Source organism: Erithacus rubecula, assembly GCF_903797595.1.
Source record: "Erithacus rubecula genome assembly, chromosome: 11".
Lineage (NCBI taxonomy): Eukaryota > Metazoa > Chordata > Aves > Passeriformes > Muscicapidae > Erithacus > Erithacus rubecula.
Genome location: NC_136663.1, coordinates 18,284,198 through 18,306,869, shown reverse-complemented (window position 1 = coordinate 18,306,869; position 22,672 = coordinate 18,284,198). Strand labels below are relative to the sequence as shown.

The 22,672-nt window shown below is 44.7% G+C and overlaps 2 protein-coding genes across 8 annotated transcripts in view; both read left to right on the top strand.

Moving 5' to 3' along the window:
• On the top strand, nt 1-17,193 carry SAG (S-antigen visual arrestin). 3 transcript variants are annotated; one of them, XM_079314991.1, is made up of 14 exons: nt 1-2,446; nt 3,508-4,303; nt 4,388-4,432; nt 4,707-4,900; nt 5,650-5,709; nt 6,772-6,839; nt 7,026-7,161; nt 7,481-7,565; nt 8,752-8,824; nt 9,146-9,283; nt 9,580-9,657; nt 10,542-10,565; nt 10,964-11,028; nt 16,809-17,193. In XM_079314991.1, exons 2-14 carry the CDS (start codon nt 4,171-4,173, stop codon nt 16,850-16,852), a joined length of 1,143 nt encoding a protein of 380 aa, XP_079171117.1. In that variant the 5' UTR covers nt 1-2,446; nt 3,508-4,170; the 3' UTR covers nt 16,853-17,193. The 3 variants fall into 3 exon arrangements, with proteins under 3 accessions (XP_079171117.1, XP_079171115.1, XP_079171116.1); XM_079314989.1 differs by lacking the exon at nt 1-2,446 and having other exon boundaries at nt 3,148-3,669; nt 4,243-4,303; XM_079314990.1 differs by lacking the exon at nt 1-2,446 and having other exon boundaries at nt 3,148-3,669; nt 4,243-4,303; nt 16,632-17,193.
• Nucleotides 17,194-17,325: 132 nt separating this feature from the next.
• Nucleotides 17,326-22,672, top strand: part of DGKD (diacylglycerol kinase delta) — a 61,279-nt gene continuing 55,932 nt past the window's right edge. For 2 of the 5 annotated variants that reach the window (XM_079314950.1, XM_079314940.1), the window contains exons 1-2: nt 17,326-18,613; nt 19,671-20,166. In XM_079314950.1, the coding sequence (XP_079171076.1) occupies nt 20,017-20,166 (150 nt within the window). In that variant the 5' untranslated portion in view covers nt 17,326-18,613; nt 19,671-20,016. The other 3 variants (XM_079314954.1, XM_079314955.1, XM_079314948.1) reach the window with 3 other exon arrangements.

Here is a 22,672-nt window from a genome sequence, read left to right as displayed (position 1 = left end):
TGCTCTTATCTGAGGCTAGATGTCCTGCAGGTGCAGCTTGGGTTTGCCCTGTCTCAGTTGTCCTGCCTTGAGAATGAAGGAAGTTCTTGCCTCATTGAACAAGTGCCTCTGTCTCTGTCCTTGAAAGGTTGATGTATTGGTAGATGTTTTAGATAAACTACTGAACTGAGGAAATCAGGATCTGTATTTCAAACACTGCTGAAAATAGACATATTCTTCTGCTGTGAGACTTTGACTGCTACCTTGCCAAGTTTTAAGACAGGAACAGGAGTTGCACATTTCTTTAAAAGCAAAACCCCTGTTGAAGATGTTGCTCTGGTTCCAGCATCAGATTAATGAAGCAAAGTCTTTAGCCCTTCCATGTACAGATTTCATAATTAATAGTCATCACTGGCCACCCTCCTTTTTTCGTAAGAAAATAAGCTTTTATCCAGCTCATGGAAGTGAGAACTGTAGCAAAAATGGAAAGTTGGTATTCTGAGCACTTTCTAAAGGAAAGATATTTTTTCTTCTGCCTGTTGCAGTGGCAGATGGTCCTTGAAAAGGCACCTGCCATGAGTCCAGGTGACCTTGGTTACTGCAGAAAAGCAGATCATGAAGTGGCAAGTCAGCATGATGAAAGATTATTGGGAGATTTGCATAATAAAAACTGCAGGCTCTGCTGAGGAGGATCAGAATGGGTTTAGGATGTTTATAATTTAGACTGCTGCACTTGTGTTTTTCTGCAGCATGGACACAGATCTCACCCAAAGGGCTTTGTTAAGCCCATTGGTGCTGTTATGAAGCAGGTTAATAATATTGAAGGATTATGGCTAGCTAGCTAAGTCCTTAAGCATTTTAGATTAAAGTTCCTTAGCACCAAGGTATGTAAGAAATTCTAGTGAACAATTTTAGCTTTTCTTTTTTTCCTGTATTTTCATTACTTCTGTTGCCTCCTTTTCTGCTTCAGCCTGCAGAGAGAAGAAGAGCAAATGAAGGTACCTGCAGTGCAGGGGTGGCTGTAGCAGTTTTGCTGCCAGAGGTGGAGCTGCCCTTCAGGTGGATTTGGGGGTGGGTTGGGCATCTTTCCCTGGATTAAGGGTGCACTAGGAACATGTGTTATGGAGAAGCTGTTTCCAAGATTCCCTGAAGATGTTTGCAATGGTACATGTACCAACAGGAATGCTCATCCTCTCCTGGAAAACTAATAACCGTGCAGTGGCTGCAGCACAGACTTGTACAAAAGCAGCTTCCTCCCTTTTGCTTTTGCAAAGTGTGACTGAGTTTCATCTCTGGGATTTCTTCCATACTTCTGACAAGAAGGATCTGACTTTCCTTCTGCAGCACAGGCACGTGTGAATTTCCATGGTTCCAGCCTGGCTGGTTTGTGTTTGCCAGAGTTGATTAGACAGAGTAGTGATTAAGCTCTCCAAATAATCCACCTCCAGTTAATAAAATTTTGCTGGAACCTTGAAAGAGCTGAGGGACATTGGTTCTGTCATTCATTTCAGGCAAATGTCAGTGGTTGTGAAAAACAAGCTTGATCTGTGACTGCGCGGTTACTTGAGCTGGAGGGAGCTGTTAGGCTGGCAAGTGGACAGGCTATCATGTGATCCTTGTAATCAAACGAACAGATGCAGCCGGAGGAAAGCTACAGCTGTTCCTGCAGCTCACAAGCTGAAAGTTAACACATACTCTTGTGCAAAATACCAGGGCCAGATTCACTGGTGGGGGGAAAGCTACACTTGGAAGATTAATGAATAGAAAAGCTGAAGTTAATTGAAATACCTGTGTTTCTGAAATCCTGGGTGTTGTGTTTTTGTAAGTAAATTAAGGAGGGGATTGTACAAACCAGCAGTGCATTGTTTTGCATCAGCATGTCAGTGGGATGCTGGTGAAGCAGTAATAGGCAAATTGCTTCATGACCATGAGAATAGTGCATTGTTCAGTGTTTAACAGTCCATCAAAATGGCATTTTAGTGTTTTATAAACTCCCTTTTCATAAATAGCTCTTGTCTTTCAGTTTCTTACCAGGCTGGGTGTCCTGCAGCCCTAGGAAGGAGGAGATAGAGCTTTAGAATAAACTGCTTTAAGTAGCTGTCCTGTACCACATGAGACTGTGGTTTTTGCAAAACATGTGAAGAGGACATTGTCGACCTCTTCACTGACTACCTGAGTATCCTTAGGTAATGCCTCGTTGCTGACTTAACCACTTCCCAGCTGAATCTTATCCCAGGTACAATATTTGCTCTTGGAGAGGGATTAATTCTTGAAATCCTGGATATACGCAAATAGAGAAGAGCTTTCAAATCCCCTACAAATTGTCTTCCTTGTTTGTGAAGAGAGCAGAAATTCCCTCTGAAAAAGAAGTGTAGGACACAGCTGCCTTGGAAAATTCCTCTTTCTTCAATAGTTTAGTTCACATCACTGTCCGTGGAAGCTCCTGTGCCATTTGGAACACAGCAAGGTATTTAATGTTATTTGCTGGTGTCTTTCTTTTAGTCTGCAGCATGAGTATCGTGGCTAGTCAGCAACAAATACTGGTGTGGGCTTGAAAAATGTACTTAATAAAAATAGAAATGCTTACACGTGTATGGTCTGTTTCTAATGTCTGCCTTATATTTTTTTCAGCTTTCCAAGAAGCCAAGTGTTCCCTTTTTCTATGGTTTGTTGTCTGCAAATAGGCCCTAGAAGCTGTTTCACTCTTGAAGCAGTTTTACAATGGGAAAACAAGCAGAGAAATAGAATGGGAGAAAATGGCAAGGACATTCATACTCCATCAGAGTTGGTCTCTGTCTAATACAGTGCTCTCATTCACACAGCTCTGATGGTGAGGAGTGTAAGGACAGGATATATGTGGAGTCATCCTTTCCTGATGCTACTCCCCTGCTTCAGAATCTTAGAGGGTTAAGGTTGCTTCTGCATCCTTGTCCAGCAGCTGCCAAAAACCTTTTTCCCTGTGAATATGTCTAATCCAGTGACTCAATTCATATTGATGACTTCTAGAGACACCTTGAATCTGTTAACTGGGCAAATGCTTCACCTTATTGCTTAAAACAAAATGAAAAGCTTATCTCTCTGCTTTGTATCACGTAGGTTTTCTGGACTTTTCTCTCTGGATCTCTTGTACTGTTGTGGTCTTCTCTTCTTTTTCCCCTATTTTTTTTCTTCCCCCACTGAACAATTTTTTTCCATGTATTTTCTACCCCTTAGATGCAAGCTTTTCCCTGCCTCTAAGTATAATTGTTGCCTTTCTGGGCAGATGGATGGGCTGTTCTGTCCTTATGGTTCATTCTGGTTTGAGCTCAGTGCTACTCTGCCCATAATGGGTTGCACTGGGTTCTGGTTGAAGAAATTGCAGCAGGACAGATGAGTTCTCATTTGGGGGTTGATCTGACTCCTTACCAACACAAACCACCTTTGTAGCTTTTAGACAAGCCACCATTTGGATGTGTGTGAGGTCCTGAAACATCACAGGAGTACAGTACATTACCTATGGCTTTTATCTCATGCACCTGTTTTTCCCAGGCATCTGGTGCAGGACATTTTGGGATAGAAAAGCTTCATTCACCCACAGTCACATTTCTGACCATGAGCTGCCCTGAATCTCAAAAGACCAGGATTGGTGGGAAGAGTGCCGATTCTCCCCCAAAACAAGTTATATTCAGAAAAAGCACCCGTGACAAAGCTGTAAGTACAGTAATAATGGGCTTATTTAGGTTTGAGTTTTACCTGTAGTCAGACTGGAGTCTTATTAGAAAGCTCTTTCCCATCCTCATTTTTTTTTTCTGAAGAAGGAGCATGAACCATATTACCACTAAGTTTGAGGAGATGATGTAAACAGTTTTTAGGGCAAACTTTCCATGTGTTATAATACAAGAGAAGGCAGCTCACTTCACTCTTCTCCTAGGTTTTACTTCTGCTGGTAAATGTTTAAAACAAAGCTGATTCATTGTCATTCCAAGCAGACAGCACCAAAAATCTTGAAATCTATACTTCTTTGTCCCATGCACAAGTGTTTGTGTTGTACTTTTGGGAGTTGGTCTAGATCAGGTCTTCAGTTCTGATGTCCTGAAGTGTGTGAATAATCCTGTTTAATCTGATGGGTGTTGCATGTTTGCTGGAAAAAAAAATTAAGTCTTCCATTTAAAATGGAATTATTCTGATGTCTGCAAGATTTACAGTTCTCTGATGTGTATGTCCCCCTTCCCTCAACAATCACAAACATTTTATACATCAACTGTGGCCATCTTCTCCCCACAGCTGACCATCTACCTGGGAAAGCGGGACTTCATTGATAACGTAGGGAATGTGGAACCCGTGGGTAAGTCCACAAGGTTATGTGCTGCTCTTCCTGCTCTCAACCCTGCTTATCCTCTGTTAATCTTGATTTTTCCCTTTCTTTCAGATGGTGTTGTATTGGTGGATCCTGCTATTATCAAGGGAAAAAAAGGTTTGAGGTTTTATGCAATATATGTCTCAGAAATTGTTTGTCTTTCTGAGTGAGATGCTAAGCTAGAACCTCTTTGTTCTTTTAAGGGTACAAATGTAACTCTCTTCCCCAATGAATAGGCTTCTTATCAATGTAATGTCTGCTGTTACACATGGGTTGAGTACTCACTGGGTTATTCAAGTGTTGAAATGAGTTTCCCTGTCTCGCTGAGGCAGGAGATGTCTGGTCACTGTTACCCTGCTGCATGTTTCACCTGTCCTGTGCTCCTTGGCAGTGTTTGTGTCCCTGACCTGCGCGTTCCGCTATGGCCAGGAAGACATTGATGTGATTGGCCTCACCTTCCGCCGGGACCTGTACTTCTCCAGGGTCCAGGTGTACCCACCTGCTGACAAGCCAGAGTCTCTCACCCTCTTGCAGGAATCTCTGCTAAAGAAGCTGGGGAAAAATGCTTATCCCTTTGTCTTTACAGTAAGTATCTCAGAAGAGCCTCTGGTTCTCTTCTTGTCTGTACTTACCAGGCTATTGACGCCTGGTGATGGACTGAAGATGGGAGTTAACAGTGAATTCATGTTCTGCAAGTTCCAGTTTTGACTGACAGGTGGTGTTACCAATGCTTTTCTTTCTTCTTGCAGTCTTGAGAGGTGAAGTGCAAGAAGATCCTAACTGTGCAATGATCACAGCACTGTGAGAAGTGCCTTCTTAAAAAAGACGAGGGAATTTGCAATGGCTTTATGCTAGCAACAGCCCTATATATCCTTGCCTTCCCCTTCCTGAGGGGCTGGAATACTTTTTACCATTGCCCCAGTGCCAAATCCTTTTCCTTTAAAATCTTTGTGGATCAAATAAAGAGATGAAAAGGTCTTTACCAGATGTTGTCAGCAAATGACAGCTGACTGCCAAATTCTAACCAGAAATCCTTCCACTGCTGTCAGTCATATGTCTGTCTTACTTCCTGAGGAAGATTATGTTATGCATATGCATATGCATTATGTTATGTTATCCATGTTATGTATGGACTTCTTTTCTTCTTTCTTGACTTTCAAAGTATTTTTGGAAGAGAGGGATTTGTTCATACAAGGCAAGTATGCTAGCCAGAATTCCAAGTAGTTACTGCATTACAATGAATGGCCTCTTCAGGACTCCTTTTGTGAGCAGTATGTTACCTAAAAAATCTGTGTACTATTGCTTTGGAGCATTACCTCTTCTTCCTCCTACAGTTTCCAGATTACCTGCCTTGTTCAGTCTGTCTGCAGCCTGCACCTCGTGATGTTGATAAGGTGAGGCCAGTGGTACACTTGTGCTTATCATGGTTAAGGAAAGTCAGATGGAAAAAAATTCATTTGAATTTGTTTGCTTGAGAGTAGGACAAGGTGATACTGATTTTATTGTGCTGTGCCATGAATGTCAAGAACTAAGGGCTACAAGTATGTGCCACAGAATTGGAATTGAAGTCCTCAAAATAAGAAAGGGAGTCCAAACAAATAGCAGCAAGACTACAAAATCTGCAGTGCTATAGCTTCTTTAAGACTATCACATGATTTGTGGGTTGGCTGCACATAAAATGATTGTGGCTGTGAGGCTACATGAAAGAAGACTGAGTGCCTAAAATCTCACATATTGCTATAAATAACATGTTAAGACCTGCCCTGAATTAAATGCAGAGAAGAGATGGCTTGTACATATGTGTAAACAGAACAAAAACCCTGTAGCAAATATCACTTAATAGTATATGTTCTGCAAGGTTTCTGATACTGTTAAAAATATTCCTTTTATACTTGAGTGGATGCTTGTCTGGACAGCAGAACTAGACAGTCAGCCAGGCAAAGTGGGATTAGGGTCGTAGAATCTAGTGCAAAGAATAACCCTTATGCCAGGGAATGATATTCTAGCAAAAATGTCACTTTAGAGCATTACCTGGGGCTCACACAGGTGACCCATGACCCTATAAATGTATTAAAGCAAAAGTTAGCTCGACATGATCACTTCCACTCCTTAGATGCTGGTTTTGGCATTACAAAGCCAACTCAGAAATTCAGTTCAGAAACCCAGGGTGGGCCAGAGAGCATGGTGTGACCTTTCCAGCACTGGTATCACAGGAAGCCTTTCAGGAGCAGGCATGTCATCTTTCAGAGGCTGGGATTAAGCCTCATTTATCAGAAGCATTGTAGAACAGGTGGATATGCCAACACCAGTTGTCAGGGATGTCTGTGACAGTAGTGGGAGGCCAGAATAATTTGCAGCTGGGAGGAGTCTGACAGTTTCTGGTGTGCAGAAAGATTCTGAAACATCTGCAGATGTTCTGATCCTGATTTCACAGCTGTCCTTTCTCTCTCTGGCAGACTTGTGGTGTGGACTTTGAGGTGAAAGCTTTCTCAACAGAAAATGTGGAAGAGAGAGTTCATAGGAGGTAACAGGATGTGTCTCTCCAGCTTTGCCTTGGAGGGGGTGGGTGTTTCAGTGATGCACCTTGGTTCAGCTTTGCCTCCCTTGTAAGTGACTTGGGTGTGAGCACGTGGAAATGCAGAACTCCAGTCTCTGCCAAGCACCAGGTGTCACCTGTCACATTTTCATGTTGCTCTCTGCTGCTTGCCAGGAACTCAGCACGTCTGCTGATCCGTAAGGTGCAGTATGCTCCGGAGAAGCCAGGACCCCAGCCTTGTGCAGAGACCACCTGGCAGTTCTTCATGTCCAACAAGCCCCTGCACCTGAAAGCTTGCCTCAGTAAAGAGGTGAGGGGGCATTTGCCCTCAGGCTGGGGGCATCGTGGTATCTGCAGGCCAGTGGGCATCTTGCTGCTTTCTCAGCTGAGACTGACTTGCCCCAGCACTCAAGGGCTCTAATGTAATTTCTGTCAGTGGCTGCTGCTGGGGGTGGCTGAAGCCCTCTTACCAAACAGATTTGAAGTCATTGAAGGAAGCATCATGAATTGCTGGGAGGGGTCATCTTCACCTGTCTGGCCTGTGTGAGGTGTAATCTAGGGGAACAAGAGGGGTTTAGGGTCTGGAAGAAGGCTCCTGGCTGGATTTCTGAGCATCACATTCCTTCTAGGTATACTACCATGGTGAACCCATTCCAGTTACAGTCACCATCAACAACAGCACAGATAAAACAGTGAAGAAGATCAAAGTCCAGGGTATGTTTTTACTGTTTCTTGGGATTCTTTGAGTGCAATAGGACTGAAAAAAAGACAGAATTTAGTGCTTGTAACAGTTTAAGCAGGCAGTTGGGGATGTCAGGAATTTGGTCCTCCCTCTGTGTCTTCATCAAGTCAAGTGCGGTAGCTTTGTTCCTGATTCTTGTGGTTACTTGTATGTCTTAATTTCAGGCACCAGATTGTTCCCCCTAGAAAAAGAGAAAGTGTCTGACACCTGCAGTGGGCAATGAAGATGTGGTAAAAGTGAGGGAAAGTCTATCCTTTTTGGGAGGTCAGTGGGAAGGGCTCCCTGTTAATGTGGTGCTCCTGCTAACTGTGAATGTGCCTAGATAACATACAGCTTTGCCTGGTGTTCCAGAAACCTCTGGCAGTGTGAGAAGCAGCCACTCTGCCAGCAGCAGTGTCATTCCTCCTGAGGAAGCTGAGGGCAGGGGCTGAACTTCATTGCTGTGCCAGTGTTTTGTATGTGACCCTACAGGTTTTCATCCCATAAGCTGCAGAGCTGGGGAAGACAGTCTGAAAGACAAAGAATGGGAAAGAGGAAAGAAGGCAGGGAGGCAACAAAATGTCTGAGCTTCCTACAGAAGTGTAGCAGAGAAAGCTGTTTATGTGCCAGTCTGGGATGCCTTGTGATTCCTAAATATTTTTAGGCTCTTTTTTATGCCTCTGTTAGGCTTAAAAAGACCTTGTTGGTCCCAGATTCTCTCCTCTTCAGTGTTTCAGTCAGAATTACCCTGGGATTTTTGTGTAGGATTGGAGAATATGCACTATTTGTTACCACAGGCTCTGTACTGATGCTGTGTCCTGAATGCACATGCATGGGCTGTAGGCACACAAGAGATCAGGACCAGAGATAAAAGCAGACCCAGACAGAGAAGGAAGAGGGACATTTTTATAATGGAAAGAGAGGATCCCAAGAGAAATTGTGATACTGACTTTCTGAAAGGCCAAGTGCCTTTCAGGGAAGACAGACTTTGGCCATTGGTATTCTGTTGGTCTCTGTCCAGGTCAGGCTGTGTGACCTGGTGGTTCCCTTCAGGCTCTAAATGGATGGGGTTTTCTGTCTTCACCATGTTTTCAATTCCTGGGCCTTGGGGTGAGGGCAGCTGTGATGTTTGTGTTGCATGCACATGCCTGAGTGGTCACATTCTTCTTTCTCCCTCAGTGGAGCAGGTGGCCAATGTGGTGCTGTACTCCAGTGACTTCTATACCAAAGTGGTGGCTGCTGAGGAAGCACAGTGAGTGAATGCTCCTGCTCTTTCAGACCCTTTTGATTACCCTTGTCATCAAAACGGCTTTTCCTACCTAAACTATTCTATTACTCTGGTTTTGACCTACTTTTCTGCCCTAATATGAAATTAAGTGTTTTCTAAGTGCTTTTCTCTGCTGATTATTAAGGGAATTTTGCTGACTGGATTAGAGGTGGACATCTGTATTGTTGACAACTAAATTTGCACAGATAAATTCCTCTCCTTTTGGGCAGCTTTGTATCTGTTTTGAAATTCTCCTAGTTGGGTGTATAACAAACCACAGTATATCACTTTCCTTTTTATTTTCAGGGAGAAAGTGCAGCCAAACAGCAGCTTGACCAAGACACTGACACTTTTGCCCTTGCTTGCAAATAACCGAGAGACACGGGAAATAGCTCTGGATGGAAAACTGAAGGATGAGGACACCAACTTGGCTTCTAGTACTATGTGAGTGGAGTTTTAAGTAGTCCCAGGTAGTTGGGAGAGTAATAGAGAAGAGGGGAGGATGAAGGAGACATTTCCCTCAGGACTTTGCCCAGATGGATATATGTAGCACTATTACTAATGCCATCATGTTCCTGCAGGGTGAATAGGGATCACAGATCTGGAGAAGTACTGGCTTTACCTGAGGCTTCTCTGCCCTTCCACTTGCAGGATGCTCCCCTAGTTCTTGCTGCATGTGTGTGTTGTTGATGTGCTATGCTGCTGTGTCACCTCACACTGCTCTCTGTTTTCTCTTGCAGCATTAAGGATGGAATAGACAAGACAGTGATGGGGATTCTGGTTTCCTACAAGGTCAAAGTGAAGCTCACTGTTCCAGGGTAAGTGTAACACACTTTTTGCTACATCTGCCTGGAGTTCAAGGAGGGGAGTGTGTTTATGTCATTGATGGGTGAGAAGAGACCAGAACAGTCCACCCCAAGAGAAAGGGCAATGTTATGGGATATGAGACTCCCTATAAAGCATAAATTGCCTGGAAAACAGTCTTGGCCTATCCATCGAACTTGTCCTGAGCCAAAGGGCTTGTATTACTCTCCTTAGATACCATGTAACTTCATGGTTGAAGTAGGAACTTCTGTTTGCATTGCAATTTTTGTTTCAAAGCCATAACCTATTTTGTGAGAAGTGAGGTGAAACTTCGTGTGAGCCTTTATGTTGGTATTGCAGTTCTCCTACAGCAGAAGGTGAAAATGTCTGCCTGAGAGTCATAAGTACTGTAGCTCAGGTTCTGTACTCAGTCAGCTTTCTGGGTAATGCTGATGTTATCAACATGAGCTAGATCCAGGATACAGTGCAAAAAAGGACAAGGATAGTCACTCTCAGTTGATGCTAGTCACCATTTACATTTGTATTTAGTTCATTTTTCCTTCGTTCTAGTATAAAAATGCATCAAAGATTTGTCTAAAGCATGATAAAATGCCGGCTGCCTTCTGTGGTCATCCACATGCCTTTTGGCTCTTGGAAAAGGGGCCATGCCCAACACTTGGTCAGGAGTTCAAACACTTAGACTCTTTCTCCATGGGAATGACATGAAAAAGTAAGACTACCTTTTTTAAAAACAAGTTCAGTTGAATTTGTGGCAAGGTAGAGAAGAGTACATTAGGAAAGTGACTTCAGTATTCCACCAATTAAATAGCACTTGCTGGAGTACCAGAATAGAAAGGCATTAAATATTCTTTGTTTTTCTCCTTGTTTTCTTTTGTAGCATGTTGGGAGACCTCACTTCCAGGTAAATGTCATCTTCCTTTTCAGACCATGAAGTCCTAGTTGTTAGTAGATCTTTTTATTCTCTCTCTTATTGCCATTCCCCCCTCCCTATTAAAAGTAACTGTCCCTTAAGCTGTTAGAAGCAAGCATGTCATTCTGCTGTGAAAATGAAGCTATTACAAAAATACGTTTTGATTTTATATACATGCAATTACATTCAGCACACAATAAATGAAATCTATGGGATATTTGATGAGAAATTGAAGCTTAATCTTTGTTGAGAGGAAAATTATGATTAGAAAAGTATGAAAGAATAGGTGAAGCTGGAGCTGAGGGCTCAGGCCGGCCTAAGGAGGAAGGAGGCTGAACCAGGCATATTGTGGAGCTGTGGATCTGATGCATTCTTTCTTCTCCCTGAAGTGAAGTGGGCACAGAGCTGCCATTTCGTCTCATGCACCCCAAACCCGAGGAAAAGAACCCAGCAGGTCAGTTACACCTATTTTTTTCCTTTGTTCATTAACAGGCTCTGGTGAGATCTCACCATTGTAAGGCTTAGAGTGATCTGTGTTACAGGAAGCCTTCAGAGCCACAAGGCTCCAGTAACTATTCTGTGTGTTTGTGTGTCTATATATGTGCATGTATCAACCACCAGGCACTAAATAACACAGCAGGGATGCAAAGGTGGGAGAAAATGGAAAAGGGATGTTTCCTTTCATCTTTCATGTATGGAATCACAGCTCAGAACAGGGGTTTGAGGGAGCTCTGCACAGTTCAATCTCATGACTTCAGTACAAAATATCCTCCATGAAGCTGTCAGCAATTCCCAGTCAGGTTGCAGTATAAACAAAAAAGAAAAAAATCTGATACAGAAAATACCTACCACTCATGAGCATTGTACAAAGTCAAATACTTTTAAGCAAAGGGAAGAGGTGATAAAACTATTGAGAATTCTTGATTCCCTGTTATCTTGATGTGGCATTTGCCATGGTGTCTGTGATGTGGCCTTCTTGTTCAGTGGCTATCCAAGATGAGCATCTCTTCAATGTTAGGTCTCTGTGTGGAAGTGGGAGAACTCTGTAAGTGTGAGGAGCAAGCCTTACCCAAGCATCTTGAGGCTTATGATCAGCTGCCAAAACCACAGACTGTCAGAAGTATCCTCCCATTTCCTCAGGCCCTGGCTGGCTCTGTTGGCCAGTGGTGAGAACCAGAGACTGCAAGGTGCTCACACTAAATCAGAAGCTCCTTCACAGCATCTGAAGCCTCTCTTGACCACCAGACAAACCAGCCCTTTCCTGCTGGGGCTGTTACAGATGAGCCATCTTGTCCTACCCTCAATACTGGGACAAAATTTACTGGGCTTCAAACAAAAACCATGCATGCTTTTGTGCTCCTTTTTCTTTCTTTTTCTCTTTGTGCCCTAACTGGCCTAAAGCTGCTGTTTCTAAGAGTATGAAACTGGAAAGTGATAGTAGAACCTTTGAGAAGAGTTATCTTGAGATAGATGCTTTGGTCTGTAGTGGAAGCATTAGAAAGGGGTAACTTGAGTCCTTCCTGTGTGAAATTGTTGGAGGAATAAAGTGTGAGCAATGAGAAGAGAGCTGGTAATCCACTTCACATTCAGATACTCTGGTTGGGAACCAGGCTTTGCAAATTATGGATGTGCTGGAGTGGGCAAAGGTAGGTTTTATCCCTCCTGTAAAAGTTGCACTACAAGAAACTCATTTTGCCTGGGAAAGCCCCTGCTGTGAGCAGTACCAGCACATTCTCTTGGCACAGAAATGGAGGGGGCTGGGATGGCACTGGTGATCCCAGGAGTGTGGCTGGTGAGGGCCATCTAGTGCCTCTGGGCAGCTCAGGAGGTTTCATGGACACCAAGGAAAGCTTCAAAACTTCTAACAAGGCTCATCAAAAGGTTTAGGCAACTGTAAAAAATTTTATATTTTTAGAGTGGTGTGAATTTTTTTTAACATTACTTTTTTGGTGTTGAAAATGATAGTCAATGTTATGGGTTGATGTTTTGACTAGCTTCTGGTAGAAGCATTTGCAATATGAGGAAAAATGGAAGTCAGGCAATTCTCCCTTCTAAGAGCATTTCAAAGGAGGGATGATGTACTCCTTTCTGCAGTACACTCAAAAGGATGTGGGCATAAGACTTTACAAGGAAAATGGAGACCTGCAGTATTTCTCAGATTGCTTCCCCCATCACATCCTCTTAACAGAGGCAGAGCCCACATGATGTTTTCTACATCAAAGTCTTCTAGGAGCTTGCTGTCAGAAGTGTCAGCGATGCTCCATGGATTTTGTACAGATGGAAATACCAAGTTTATTATAAAGTGAAAAAAATGCAGGTAATTTCAGGAGCTATCCCATGGGAAAGTCCTACAAATGGTTAACACAGGAAATAAATACGTTCTCTTACTCTAACACAACAGAAAATTCCTCTGAAGCCTGAAGAGCTGACTTGAAAACTGTGCTGGAATGTGGTGTGTGAGTTTATTACAAGGAATGAAACAGTCTCCCATATGAAGCTGGTTGTGAGTTCAGGCTTTTTAATTTTTTCTTCTACCACTTTAGCTCATGAACTCTGAGGAGCATAATGTGTTTCATTAGTGAAATACCATCTAATTTTGAATCAAGCAAATCCAGGCTTAATTGCAGAGATGGAGCTTCAACAAAGTGCTTGCATTCCTGAAGGTCCCAAAAGATGGAATTTTTCTTTATTGTGTTGTTCAGCAGCCTCTGCAGTGGGTGTAGGCAGAGGTGCATGCACAGGGAGTTTTGAGATCATTCTTTATCTTCTTTTTCCATTCCCTTTTGTTTTTACTGATGAGCCAGTAGTGACCAGTTTGCTTACTGCACCTTCCTGCTCACTTGACTGTCTTAAGGCATAGCTGGAAGGACATAAAGAAGTCAGAGCATCCATCTTATGGAGTTAAAGCTAGAGTGGGATTAAAAAATGTCACATATTGTGATTATCTTTTGAAGTGGGGGAATATTCTTTTCTCTAGCCAAGGTGATGTATGGCAGAAGTAAAATGTGTAGCATTGATCCATTTAATTATGCAGGGCTGACCTGAGTACAGAGAGCCTCAGAAACATAAGCTTCCTAAGAAGGATGTGATTTTTTTCAGGGCCAAGCCAGGGCAAGTGTGAGCAAGTGCTGTTTCACAGCAGATGGCTTTGCCCTTTCTAGCTGTCTGTGAGCAAGCTCTGAAGCACTCATCACTCAGTAAACAGCAGGTCTGTCAGTGCATGGCTATTGCACATTGCTTTATTTTTCTTCCCTATGCCTGCAGGAGACAGAAAAGAAGCAGCTTGCTACTTTTCCTTCCCTATGTTTATCACTTCCTTCTCTTGCTCTTCTGATAGGCCAGGATTTGCATGTTTCATATGTGCTGTTTTTGCAACTGTTTTTGGACCCGTGTGGTTCACATGTGGTTATTTTTAGGCAAAGCAGCTCCTGTCACATTGGCAGTCTGTTCCGCCTATTGACAAAAAATGTGTAGGGATCTGTTTCTTTTAAAGATAGATTCAAACTGGGCTGTGCCTCTTCATACTTCCAAGACCTTTCCTGGTCACAGTTAGCCCAGAAGTTCCTGCTGAGTTTTCTTCAAGGCTGTGGTCTCAGCGTGACTTCTTTGGTCTGGAGTTTTCTGCCAGTCTTCTGATGTTTTACATTTTGTGGGCCTATGTCTTGGATACTGGCTTTTGTTTTGGCTGTTGTTCAACAAATAGTCATTTATCTGCTCCCTGATTAAACTTGCACAAAAGGGCTGTTTTCAAGAAACCCAGGAATGCTTTGTACCTCTAACAGTAAAGCAATATTTTTGGTTTTGTGACTTTCAGAAATAGGACATTTTAAAGCATTGAATGTCTTGGAAAATAACAAAACCTACTCTTTTTTTCTTTTCTCCCTCATCAAGTTAAGAGAGGTTAAAAACAAGTTTATACTGAAAATTGCCACATGCTATGACTTGAATTATATGGAATAATTTCTGTGGCTGCATAACAAAAGCTTCCAGAAAACCCTCCTCTGAGAGGATGATGGTATTCGTCGTGATATTCGGACCCTCATCAATCCCAACCATCGAAACAATTGCTGGAATGCTAATTGAAAGAAGCAAAGGTCTATCCATTTTCTGAGAATTTTTCAATATTATAATGTTAAATAAGCCAGAGGACACCAGGAAACTCTGGAGTGGACCTGTCTCCTTCTAGGGTGCAATTGTAGCATGTTGGAGACAGTGTAGCAGTCTGAAGGTGAAGTGGTACATCTTTGAATGTAATCTTCCATCTGAGGCTTATTATAAGCACCACTCTGCTGCCACACTATCCGTGTATTGACTCAGTAACCATTTATCTGACAGTTAAGTATATGTCCAATTGAAACAATACTTATTTCCCCCCCTCACTCCATTTTGTAAAATCAGTTTCAAATCACTGGTGGGGATCTTGCTCACTTCACCCACATCACTTACATCACTGTTTCCATAGAAATAAAAGTACCTCCAAGAGGAGAGCAGACTAAAGAATAAAAATCGGAGAAAAAATGAAATGAGCATGATGCTTTCTATATTGGAAATTTTAGAAGTTCTAAATGTTTCATTTTAAAGCCATTTCAATCAAGCATGCATGCCTTGAGACAATCCAGACTTCATCGTGGCTTCTGTCCTGGTCTGGAGAGATGCCATCAGGAGTGTCTTTACCTTTTGAGGCATTTTGGCTGGAGTGGCCCCTTTTGGCACACTTTTAATGCTGACTTTTCCAGCAGTGCTTGTTGCCCTTGATTGCAGTGTATGTTGTGGATGGGAAATCTCCAGGTAGTGAATTATCCAGTCACTGAAGTGCCCCAGATCTCTGCTGACTGAACAAGGGTGCTTTGCTTCCTGACCCAAAGCCATGAGAAGTAAGCCAGTGAAGTGATTGTGCCTTGTTAAAATAACTGTGAGAATAATAAAATCTCTGCAAATACAGTCTTCTGCTTATTTTAGGCTTTGCTGAAACAGCTTTCCAGGAATCCTGCTAGTAAGCAGGATTTGTTATAGTGTGGTTAGCAGAGATCCCACTAAAGAAACACAAATGCCAAAGGTCTTGAAACCATTTTTAGGGCAAGATGAAATCAGGAGTGTTGCCCCAAAGGCCCTGACCCATCTGATGAGAGATCCCTGAGGTGTTTCTGTACTTTGACCTCTAATTTTAATTCCTTCACGTTTATTGAACAAGATCATCATCTTCTCATCAGCTGACTTCTTCAATCACAGTGATAGAGCAATTAAAGCTGACATCATGTCAAGCACTTTCAGCCCAGAGTTCAGCTATGTCCCACAGCTGGATTCTCACAGCTGTGACCATGAGCAAGCGTAGATGGGAAAATCTGTCTTTGTTCCTCAGCCCTTCAGACAGCTTGGGCAGCATTGCTGGAAAGCTTTTTCTTTTGGGAGATCGAGTTTAGCCTTGTCAGGTGTATGTATGCACATTTTGAGACTTTCTGGAGTTCTCCTTGTACTGCTGTGAGTCCTGCTTCTTGTCACTGCTCTGACTTGTCTATACATTTTTTGCATTAAATATTTTGCAAATGTTTCAGTATGTGTTGTTCTGACTACCCAGTGTGTCTTTTCCCCTCTTTTGCTGCATGCTCATGACTGCAGGGAAGGATGGGTAAGTTTCATTTAGTATTTCATATTCTAGCCACACTTGTGCATTGAGTCTTCAAAAAAAACTCTTCAAAACTATTCAAAAATCCGCACTTAAAACCCAAAGTGAGCATGTTACTGTGGCCTGACAAATGACTGCTCTGATTAAATAGCAGTGGCTGACCATGTTAAGATAGGTTAAGATATGTTCTGCCTAACAGCTCTATGGCTGGAAGTGTAAGGCACTTAAGAGGTTTGACCATGTGTCTCCTTTTTAGTATGGAAGGAGTAAGGATGAAATGTTTCACATTTCATTCCTGGACAAAGCCCCTTGCAGGCTCTAGGCTGTTCAACTGCCTGATAAATACTTATCTGGAAGGGACATGATTCAGTACAGATGAAAACATCATCTCAGTTTGTGCCTTGACTTGCTCAATCAACTGCTTTTCATTTTAGCTAGAATAGACCCTGCGAAGAGGGTGCCTGTGGGAATGTGATCCAAATCCCTCTGCAGACAAAGGAAACACTACCAGTCTGCTGCAGACTTCTCATCTTCCTATATGTTGCCTCTAGTCTGCTGGTGTAAAAAAAAGGTAACGTAATTTTGAAAGACCTGTGTTTCTTTCATTGCAGTGAAGCAGAGCTGGTATTTGAGGAGTTTGCTCGTCAGCAGCTAAAAAATACACCTGATGACGAGGACAAGAATTCACCGTCAACGAGTGATTAAAAGAACAGGCTGACAGAGGAGCTGTGTTGTCTGGCTTCAATTACAAATGTAGGACCTAAGTTTCTAGTAATCTGAATGTTCTTGGTTCATGTACAGTCTTCCAGGGATCAGCCCTGAGGTCAGTGGACATGACATCAGGAATCTCTATTGCTTATTACAAGATTCACCTGTGGAAGAATGTAACAAACACAACACCTGGTTCTTACTCGAGCTACCAGAGGAGGATAGGATGTCTGCAATGTCACGACTTCTGCTTTCAGGACTGCCTAATAAAATGTTTGGTTGCTTTCAGCATTGGTGAGGGCTTAAATGAGGGTTTATGCAGCCTGCCTGGACTTATTCAGTGTCAGTGTGTGACTTTGAAGTGCCAGTGAACCAAAGCCTAGACTGGAAGGCTGGCTTGCAGCCATGGGTGATTCATCAAAGTTTCCCGGCAGACTGTACAAAACTGATTTTATTTCACTTAGGTTGCTTTTGTGTTGATGCTTTACCAAATTCAGCCAGTGAATTTTTTCAGTACTTGCACTGTCCCCATGTGGCTTTTACATCCATTTTCTGTACCAGTAAATATCTTGCAAGTTGTCTCCCACAGCACACACAATGCTGATACACAGTATTAGCTTTCTAGCAATATACTTAATAACTATGTTATTAAAGTTGAGATAAATGGGCACTGTCCATGAATTGCTTAAAGCTCCCTATATACAAAGCCAAACAGAAATACAAGTCCAGACAGAGCCTGTATTTAATCTAGTTTCCTGTAGGCAACTGCTTCAAAAGAGGGTGCAGGAAAATTAAGGAGGAAATTATAGTGCAGCCTTCCCTGAGGAGCCTTTCCCAACATCTGCCAGCAGTTGGTTTATGTTGTGAGAAATGAGATTGCATTCTGCAAACTTTGTTTTCTCTTGTTGATCTGGATATTCTCAATATCCATGCAAATGTCAGATATTTTCCTGAATCTCAGTTAGGTTTTTGCTCAAGTGAGTTGTATCAGCTAATTACATTTTGCATGTAAAACAACCAGTGGTTTATTTTTCTCTTTTTTTTTTTTTTTTAAATCTGCTTTTCAGTGTCCCTGGTTTGAATTCTACTGGAAAGTCTGAATGCAGGGCCTACATTTATTAATACAGAATTACATTTCCCACCTTATACTCTGGAAAACAGAATTAAGAACTTTACACTTATATCTGTTTACTTCTGTAAACTGGTCTTGATTAAGATCTGGAAGCAGTTAATTAAGACCACAGCTGACTTCAGGGTTCCATCAGTGCTCTCCCCTAATAACCTGTTCCTCAGTGCTGTCCGTTAGTCACAGGTGTCTCAGCTTAGCTCCAACTGCAAGAGGCACAATGTTTGCTCTGCACTGGGTGCTTTGCTGCTAAAGGAACCTGGCCAGTTCCAGGTGTTTGTGATCAGGATAATTTCTGTGTGATTTCAGCTTTTGGGGTAGGTCAGGCATTTGCACCTGGATGTCTGGGAAGGCTTTTCCCTGGTATTCTTATTACTAATTTGTTGGTGGCTGAAGAACACACAGAAGACACAGTACAGTTGTACAAATTGCTGGCTGTGAATATGCTGGTCTTGGAAAGCAGGAGTTCAGAAAATCTTTTAAAGATCTAAAAGAAGGAGGAGGAACAGGATTACCCCTGTCTTACTTTAGAGGGTATCTTTCTCCACAAAGGTGTTTCCAGTTTTTCTGGCTACTAGACCTGTAAGTATGGGACTAGTAAACTCAGAGATCTGAGTATTTTTTTTCCCCCTTTTAAAAAAATTTCTTATATGTCAACTTTGTGAGGGGCCTCTGTCACTGCCTGACTTTCCTCTCAAATTCAGCTGTAGTGATGACTTCTGTAAATTAAGTGTGACAAAATCACGAACCGCTCTGTTGTGTAGCGGGTTGTTAAATGGTAATTAAATCTGTTCTTTTGTCTGGGCATGAGAAAGCACTTTGATACACTATTTGTTCAGCTCATGCTGGTCATTTGCTCGGGGAGAAATGAGGGCTTTCTGCTGGCTCCTGCAGTTCCTTGCCCTGCAGGACAAGCTGGACTTTTCTCCAGCCCTTCAGCCAGTAGGCGCTGACTTCTGTCAGCAGAAAATAGGTCTCTAGCTAGAGCTGTTTGTCTTTTATCTTCCCTTTCTTCTGGTTCTGGTGTTATGTTGATCTACCGAGTCAGATCTGTGGCCTGCTCCTCCTGTTTACCGCTGGGGGAGAGCAGATCTTATTTCCTGACTGCGCGGCTTTGATGTGGGGGACTCTGTTTGTAGAGAGCTCGCCAGCTCCCGGAGAGGGATGCGTTCTGGGAGCGATGGCATCCCTGGACCTGCTGTGTTTGAGGACAGCTTGAAGCAAATAGATGGCAGGACGAGTTCCGTGGCAGACGCTTTCCCCTCGCACATCACCGTGAGATCCCAGCGGGAGGGAACACGGCCCTGCCCGTAGCTGATGGGTGTTAGGGAGGCGGGGGGAGGCACCTGCGATGTTACCGGCCCTTGCGAACGGAGCGGAGCGGAGCCCGAGGCGGGCTCGGCGCTCGCCCTCAGCGGGGTCCGGCCCCAGCGACCCCCGAGGGCCCTGCGGGGCGGGGGCTGCACGGCAGGTGGAGCCTGGGCGGGAGGCTGTGCTCGCAGCGTTTCATTAAATCCTGGGAGCACGGGGAGAGCTTTGGGAGGGGCTGTCAGGGAGTACTCGTCCGTGAAGGTGTTCAAGGATCGACGGGACGTGGCACTCAGTGCTCTGGTATGGTTGACGAGGTGGTGTTCGGTAGGTTGGACTCGGTGATGTCACGGGTCTTTTCCAACCTGAATGATTCTGTGCTGCAGTAGCCACGAAGAATAGGAAGGAACGGGGACCGCGGTCCGGGATGTCGGGCTCGCCTCAGCCGGGAGGGCTGCACTGAACACCTTTGACCAGGCTCCGAGGTCGCGATCGGCGCTCGGGCGGTTCGCGAGGAGCCGCGTCGGGGCAGGGCGGCCGGGATCGTCCCGTGAGGGCGGCCGGGCCCTTCCCCGCCCCGGCCCCTCCCGCCGCCGCCATGAGACCGGCCGCCGCTGGGGGGCGCCGCGCGCGCGGGGCCGGTAGGGGGCGCCGGGCGCGCCGCCGGTCCGTGCAGCATGGCGGCGGCGGGGGCTGAGCAGACACAGCCAGAGCCGGCCGCCGGCGCCGCGCCCGAGGAGTCGTCGGACAGCGAGCCGGAGCAGGAGCCCGGCTCCCTGCAGAAGCTCATCCGCAAAGTCTCGACGTCCGGGCAGATCCGCCAGAAGGTGCGTGCGGCGGGAGGGGGCCGCGGGCAGGGCCTCGGGCTCTTGGCGGCGCTGCGGCCGGCGCTGCCTCCGCGTTACGCTCGGTGCCGCCGCCTCTCCCTCCCGCCCGGCACGGTCCGCGCCGCCGCCAGCCCGGGCCGCCGCTTGGGGAGTTGCCAGAGACCCCCGAAGCTTTCCCCTGGGGCCTGCCACCGAGCCCGTCCCTCAGGGAGCTGCCGTGATCCCCCACACAGCCCGCTCCGCTCCCCTCACAACGACCCCTCAGGGGTCTGCCCGTGACCACCTCACATCCGCCAAAGCGCCCCTCAGGGACTCGGCCATTTCCCCCTTTCCCTCTGTTGGGAAAATCTTAAATTGTAACCAGTAATGTCTGTGTTACTAAGATTTATTTATCCTGTCGTTTTCGGTGACAGCCCAACCATCTCTCTGGGTCCTTCTGGCGACCCCCAGTCCACACCGCAGAGACCCCCTGACAACACTCCCTGCAGCTTTCCAGGCACTTGTGAACCCCAAGATGCCCCTCAGGGATCCCCATAGTGAACTGTTTCTCAGGTGCCCGTTAACAGCTGGCCCCTAAATGTCCTTCAGCGTGTGCCAGCCCCCCACAAACTGCTCTCAGAGGCTCCTGGAGTTGCCCCCTGTGTCTCTCTGAACCTCTCCAGTTCCCCTCCCCAGTAGCCCGGCTCAGGCCACCTTCTTCCAGTGCCCAGGTTCAGACCTCCCTGGGAGCTTTACCTAGCTCAGTGATCAGTGTGCCCAGGCTCAGCAGGACCCTGTCTTACTTCTTTCCTTCCTTACCCTCTTTCCCTGCAATATTTTCTTGGAGTCATGGAGGTCAGATTTGGGCTCCTATTCCCTAGTGCTGCTCCATTTACCTGGTGTTTGAATCCTCCAGGGCTTCCTCACCGCATGAAGCTGCATCTCCCCTTTTCTCCTTATGTCACAGTTGCCACAGGCTCCTTCCTCACCTCTCCATGCCTTCCCTGAGAACCTCTGCACATCCCAGCCATAGTTCTCTGTCACAGTGTTCCATTATCACTTTCCAACACCTCCCTCCTCTGTGGTCCTGATGGCACAAGTCACTGTCTTTATCTTCAGAGCTCTCCTCTGGAAGATGCAGCCCTCGTTATTCCCTGCAGTCATTGTGTGTGCCTCTCTCAGTATCTTCCCATCCTTTTTGTGCATCCTAATTTTCCCCATCTTGCACAGTGCTGTTTTATCTTTCTGTAGCCATATATTAATATATAGCTTTCTGTCTGGTATATCAGTGATCTTACAGCTGCTTAGTCTTTGTTCCCGGCTTTGTCTGTCCTGCTTTGCCTTCCTGGACAGGTAACAGTCCTTTCCACCCAGATTCCCCTGGCCTAGTCATATTTTATCCCTCTGTGGCTCATCCTGAAACAATAATACCATTTTTAGGGGCAGTGACAACATTTTGCAACTACAACCACAACTGTTACTGTAAAAGATGTGAAGGTTTCTTTCAACCTTAGACTGGGAGCCACACATAGAGAGTTTCCTTTTTCTGTACTCTTTTTATTATAGCAGCATGATTTTTCTTTGTAGCCACTAAGCTCCTGTGTAACTCTTGGACTGTTGTGTCATGTGTTTCTGCTTAGAAAAACAGGTTAGTTACTCTGTCATCACCTGCCTTGTGCTCACCTTGTCTCTGCAGCATGGACGAGAACGGTGCAGCTATGGGGATGCAAAAGCTCGCTCAGCACTGGTGCTGCAGCTCAGTGTTGCTTCTCTTGTACTCCTAGCAAAGGAGAGTAAATGTCTCTGCATGGTGCAGTGTCTGAAGCCTTGTTCAAAGGGCTCTTTTTTGTGCTGGCTGGTTTGCCCTGCTTTCAAACACAGGACCTGCCATCATTCTGCTGTGCATCCTTGTTTGGCTGCATTGAAATCCCTGTTTTGAAACCCCTGTGACAAAGTGCAGTCATACATGAGGACTGTGGTGGGGCTGCTTCCTCCATGCGTGAGGTGCTGCTGGCACTGCCGTTGGCTTCTTGGGCTGAGGCACTGCGGGGTTGGACTGTGAGAAGGTTCTTTAGACCTCACCAGGAAACCCTGGAGCCCTCTAAACCTGTTGATGTTCTGTATCAAGCAGACCTCAGCTGTGCTGTAGCATGGGGTGACTTAAGCTAGTCTGTTATTCTGCTGTGAAAAACATAAGCCTTTTGAGATATTTTCCTGTATCTAGAGTGCTAAATATTAAGTATTTGGCTTGCTGGAAATTGGATTAACCTAGGGATTTTTTTACACCACTTGTGGAAGGGGTCTCATGTTAAAAGAAAGGAAGGATGCTGTAGTCTGTCTCCATGGTGGTGTTTATGATGAGAGCAGGGATACTAAAACTTTTCCAGTGCTAGAGTGGGAACTCTTTGTTATAGCAAGATGTCAGAGATGCTAAGTTGAAAGGTGCATTGGGTTGTATTTTTGTTTGACCATAGCAGAACATGTCCTTCTGTCCCTACTTAATAGTTTTCCCTGTTTTACATCACTT

Bases quoted from the DNA above. Each gene is read 5' to 3' on its own strand.
- SAG (XM_079314989.1), top strand. From the start codon at position 3,475: ATGGCTTTTATCTCATGCACCTGTTTTTCCCAGGCATCTGGTGCAGGA. The intron at 7,566-8,751 runs GTATGTTTTTAC...TTTCTCCCTCAG, and splicing joins GAAGAAGATCAAAGTCCAGG to TGGAGCAGGTGGCCAATGTG. The intron at 8,825-9,145 runs GTGAGTGAATGC...TTTTATTTTCAG, and splicing joins GTGGCTGCTGAGGAAGCACA to GGAGAAAGTGCAGCCAAACA.